Consider the following 4,635-nt stretch of genomic DNA (forward strand, 5'->3'; position numbering starts at 1 on the left):
CAACAATTATTAAGCATTTAACCGTTTCTACTAAACATCTTAGTTAGTCCATATCTTTCGTTAATCTTATTACATAATGAAATCTTAAATCATCAAATCAGGGAAGCTGGGACAACAAAGATTCTAGTGCAAAGCATATGTACAAAATTGTGGAGCCCTCATAAAGGAAGCAAACGCTTCTTGTATAACAAAAACTACGGCAGGTAAGACCATATAAAGTAATAATGCCCTTGTCTTCAAATCTTTTCTATAGATCAGTGAATATATATCTTCCCATTTCCACCAAACAAAACATAATTATTCTCTAAATCTCACTCTGATCTTTTAAGTCCTTAAATATCTGTATATCTAAGAAATAATGTTTCCTTTCAAAAATTCAGGCAATTTGTCTTTTCAAAACCCTAATTATGTGGAGGAGGAAGATAACATGGTTGAAAATCAAATTAATTGGGCTGATATTGGATCTGAAGCATTAGAAAGCATGAATACAAGTTTGAATAATAGAGGAATAAGTAGAAGAGGAAGAGGAAGAGGACGAGGACGTGGACAAAGACAAGGCCGAGGTCAAAACTCATGTTTTGATCATCCTAATAATGAGTCTGGTACTAGTAATTATTGTGATGATGAAGAACAGAAAAGGAAATCAATCCATAGAGAAGTTGAGCGTCAAAGAAGGCAGGAAATGTCTAATCTTTATTCTGCTCTTCGATCTCAGATTCCTGATCAATATATTCAGGTATTACACATCTGCCATTTTCCATGATTTTTCAAGTGGAAATGTCAAATTAGTGATTTATACATAATTTTAGGAACAATATCTTGAGGTTTCTACATCTCCTGTAATATTAGGGTTTTACTTATACCACCACCCAAAAAAAAAACAAGGGTTTTTTTTTTATTATCAAATTTTATTATTTTATTTGTTTTATCCCCATCATAATTAATATGATCAGGTAAACAACAGAAAAATTAAAGATGCATCAAAATAAACAAGAGATAAAGATACATCAGAGTAGAAAGCATGACAGCACATATGTGATGGATGGTGGAGGCAGGATAGGGTTAGTTGTTGCAAAAGAAATAGGAAAAAATAGGTCAATAACACAACCTTATATTAATTTCCCTGCAATAATATCAATTTTTAATTAACCATGAATAATACAAACTCAAGGACTTTTTTACTAAAATAATACCAACTTTAGTTTATTAACTAATTTACCAATTGTTTTTGTCATATAATTAATCTTCTATAGTTTGATTTTTAACATGTCCCTTTATTGGTATTATGCATATTTAATCAAAAGTTGGTACTATTCTAAGAAAATAAACAAAATATTGTATTATTCTTGATAATTTTTCTAAATAAATATCTAAGTTTAAACTATTAGTGGCCGATAAAATTAAAAAATGACAGTCCTCTAGGTTAGAAGGCGCAAAACCAAAAGTGGATTTAGGAGTGTTTGCCTATCTTATTGAGGTAGAGCTAGCAATGGTCAAATAAACTTTGTGTTTGGACAAGTTTTCTTTAAACTAGTCGTGATTTAGAAATCTCTAAATAAACTTCATGTTTGGACAAGTTTTCTATAAACCAATCGTAATTGAGAAATCTCTAAATTAACTTTGTGTTTGGACAAGTAATCTATAAACCATTCACAATTGAGAAATCTATAAATAAACTTTGTGTTTGGACAAGTTTTTTATTTTTTTAAAACGGGTAAAATTTAATAAATAAAGAACACTAAAAACATGGGAAACCAAGACCACCGGCATAAAAAAAACTCCTGAGAGGAAAAAAAAAAACCATTGACCAGGGACTATGAAGGCAGGCCACTCAATTGAAAGCATAGAAAGGGTCTATAATTACACCATGTATTGTGTACATGTTCATACATGTTGAATCCACAAAGTTTAGTTCCTTTTATTCTTTGCTTGCACTTTGAAGGTGTACTTGAACATATATAATCACGATGATCAAGCAAATAACTCCTTAGGTTTGATAAGAAATAAATAGGGAAAAAAGGAATTATTGATCTAGTATATAGAGTTAAGGATACATAATTATTTCGGACTTTGTAGGGAAAGAGATCTACAAGTGATCATGTAGCTGAAGCAGCAAATTACATAAAGGACTTGGAGAAGAATATAAAAGAGCTAAGTATTAGGAGAGATGAGCTAAAAGCAACACCTGAATGGAGTAATCATCGTCCTACATATGAAGTTGGTGGATCGTCTAGCAATGCAAAACCACGTCCAGGAAGTGTTGTGATTAATCCATGTTTAGGAGGGATTGCTATAAATATTGATGTTGGCTATGAAGACGAAACATTCTCCCTTTCAAGTTCCCTGCAAGTGCTTTTTGAGGAAGGATTAAGTGTTTCAAGTTGCACATCAACCAAAATCAATGACAGGATTGTTCATGATATAATTTGCGAGGTAAAAATTTAATTTTTCTTATTTCAATTTCAATCATATGAATTTTATTTATTTTTAGTTTTATAATTTAAGAGCCAAGCTGATGCGGTAAGATGCAAGCGTGTGTATTTAGTTTCACTTAGTGCTTTTCAGTATAAAAACATATCTTTTTATGGATCTTTCTTGAGCAGAGGAATTATTTGGCTGCATCCTCTGTATATATGGGTATGGATTGTCGTATGTCTTTTTTCCCCAAATCCTGATCATAATTTTCTATGGATGGGATACAATTAGTACAATGATGATGATGAATGAATACAAGGGCACTCTTTTGCGGCCTTTAAATTTGTTGTTGTGTAAAAGTCAGTGCCCAACCCACGATTTAAAAGATCGAGTTGCTCAGCTTAATAGAAATTGTATGTATACATTATCTTCAAGAAAGGAAAATTTAAAGGAAAATTTAAATTTAAATAAATACATCAAAAAATAAAGTACAACTGCATAAATTTTGAAGAGAACAAAGGAAAATTTCACAAACCAGTTGTAAAATTTAATGAATATACTTGGGATAAATTCTTATAAAATACTTCTAAAAAACGTTTTTGTCCAATACTACCTAAAAATTTTTTTTAATAAAATACTTCCTAGAAAAAGTCATATATTTGTGAAAGACTACTAGTTAATGATAGACGTTCAAAATATAATTAAGTATACCTTGTGCAAGTCATGTGCAATTTGCCTATGAAATAACTTGTTAGTAGTATTTAACAAAAACAATAACTTTATCTATGTAATTTTGATAAAAAAAAAATTATCGGTAGTTTTTTGTAAGAAACCATAATTTTGAAGGTAATTTCTTATAATTTTTCCTTTCTTATAGTATACAAATAATTTACTAAATAGGAGTATCAATGTTGGTCAAATTATATAATATGTTAATTAGATAGGATCCAGCATGGAGCCTAGTAATAACAAAGGATTTGAGTTAACTACATCCTCACCTTTGCTATGATATTTGAGAATTTTGGGTGATTAAGATCACTTCTATTTTATTTATGTTCTTATACACTTTTGACTATACGAAGCTTTGGAATGTCGACTTATCTAACAATATGTTGATAATACAAAGAATAAGCTTTCTCTGTAAATGTGTTATGTTCTAACCTTTTTCTTTCTGTTTGCGAAAGGAAATATTTTTTGTCCAAAACTACCTATAAAAAGGTTTATTTTGTAAAAGAAATATACATAGAACAAGTTATTTATGTTAAAGACTACTATCATGTATTTTTTTTAGGTAAATAAGTTTTTAACAAAATTCATAATTTTTTAGGTTGGTCTTTAATTGATAGTCTTTAATAAAGAAATAACTTTATCTACTTAAATTTTTAACAAAAGAAAATTTTTAAGTAGATTTTGACAAAATTCATAATTTTTTAGGTTTGTAGTTTTTGACAAAAAGCTTTCTAGGGTAGTTTTGACAAAAATAACTTTTTCATAAATCCATTGGTACTCTATATTAAATTATAAAATAACATAATTTTATATTGAAATTCTATAATTTAACATTATCGAATGAAAGTAAATATTGATTAAATTAATATGTAGCTTTTTGTGGGCAAATTTGCAGGTTATGGACATAACAAGCATAAATTTCACCCGGCTTCAGCAGAGAATGATTAATCTTGTTTCCTAAGCATATTATTATTAGTCATATGCTATTGTTTAATTCCCAATTTTTGTTTGATTATCATGTATTATTTGCTTGATGTTGTACTTTGTTGCTTTATGCCTTAAAAGTACGTATGGTCTCTTAAGAGTATATATGGTGTCTCTAAGAGACTTGTTCGCAAACGGCATCCCCTTTGGAGGTTCCAAAAACGTCCAGATCCCTTGTTCATGTAGAAGTATTTGTGGTGTGTTTGAAATATATACATGTTTATTGTAATTCATTGGGAAATCTAAAATATTAGTATATTTCAAATCATTATGTTTTTTCTCGTAAAATAAACACAATATTCAAAATATCATAACTATACAAAAATTAATTTGGATACCAGTAATTTACATTGATGGTGAAGTACTAATCCATGAGTCACCAATTACTATCTTTAATATAATGTTGGTGAAATCACTATAGTCGAATTCTGCTTATAATATTTTAGACTACTATGTCTGTAGTATCTTTTTACACAGTTTTTTTTATTTATTTACTCAATATGTATA

General features: G+C 29.0%; 1 protein-coding gene across 1 annotated transcript; it reads left to right on the plus strand.

Moving 5' to 3' along the window:
• The first annotated feature begins 320 nt into the window (after positions 1-320).
• On the plus strand, positions 321-4,296 carry LOC130825717 (transcription factor bHLH120-like). Its single transcript, XM_057691100.1, has 3 exons — positions 321-736; positions 2,077-2,433; positions 4,040-4,296. Exons 1-3 carry the CDS (start codon positions 359-361, stop codon positions 4,103-4,105), a joined length of 801 nt encoding a protein of 266 aa, XP_057547083.1. The 5' UTR covers positions 321-358; the 3' UTR covers positions 4,106-4,296.
• Positions 4,297-4,635: the final 339 nt, after the last annotated feature.

This window comes from Amaranthus tricolor, chromosome 10 (genome assembly GCF_026212465.1).
Source record: "Amaranthus tricolor cultivar Red isolate AtriRed21 chromosome 10, ASM2621246v1, whole genome shotgun sequence".
In the NCBI taxonomy this organism is placed as follows: Eukaryota; Viridiplantae; Streptophyta; class Magnoliopsida; order Caryophyllales; family Amaranthaceae; genus Amaranthus; species Amaranthus tricolor.

Bases quoted from the DNA above. Each gene is read 5' to 3' on its own strand.
- LOC130825717 (XM_057691100.1), top strand. From the start codon at position 359: ATGTTTCCTTTCAAAAATTCAGGCAATTTGTCTTTTCAAAACCCTAAT. The intron at 737-2,076 runs GTATTACACATC...CGGACTTTGTAG, and splicing joins TTCCTGATCAATATATTCAG to GGAAAGAGATCTACAAGTGA. The intron at 2,434-4,039 runs GTAAAAATTTAA...GCAAATTTGCAG, and splicing joins TTCATGATATAATTTGCGAG to GTTATGGACATAACAAGCAT.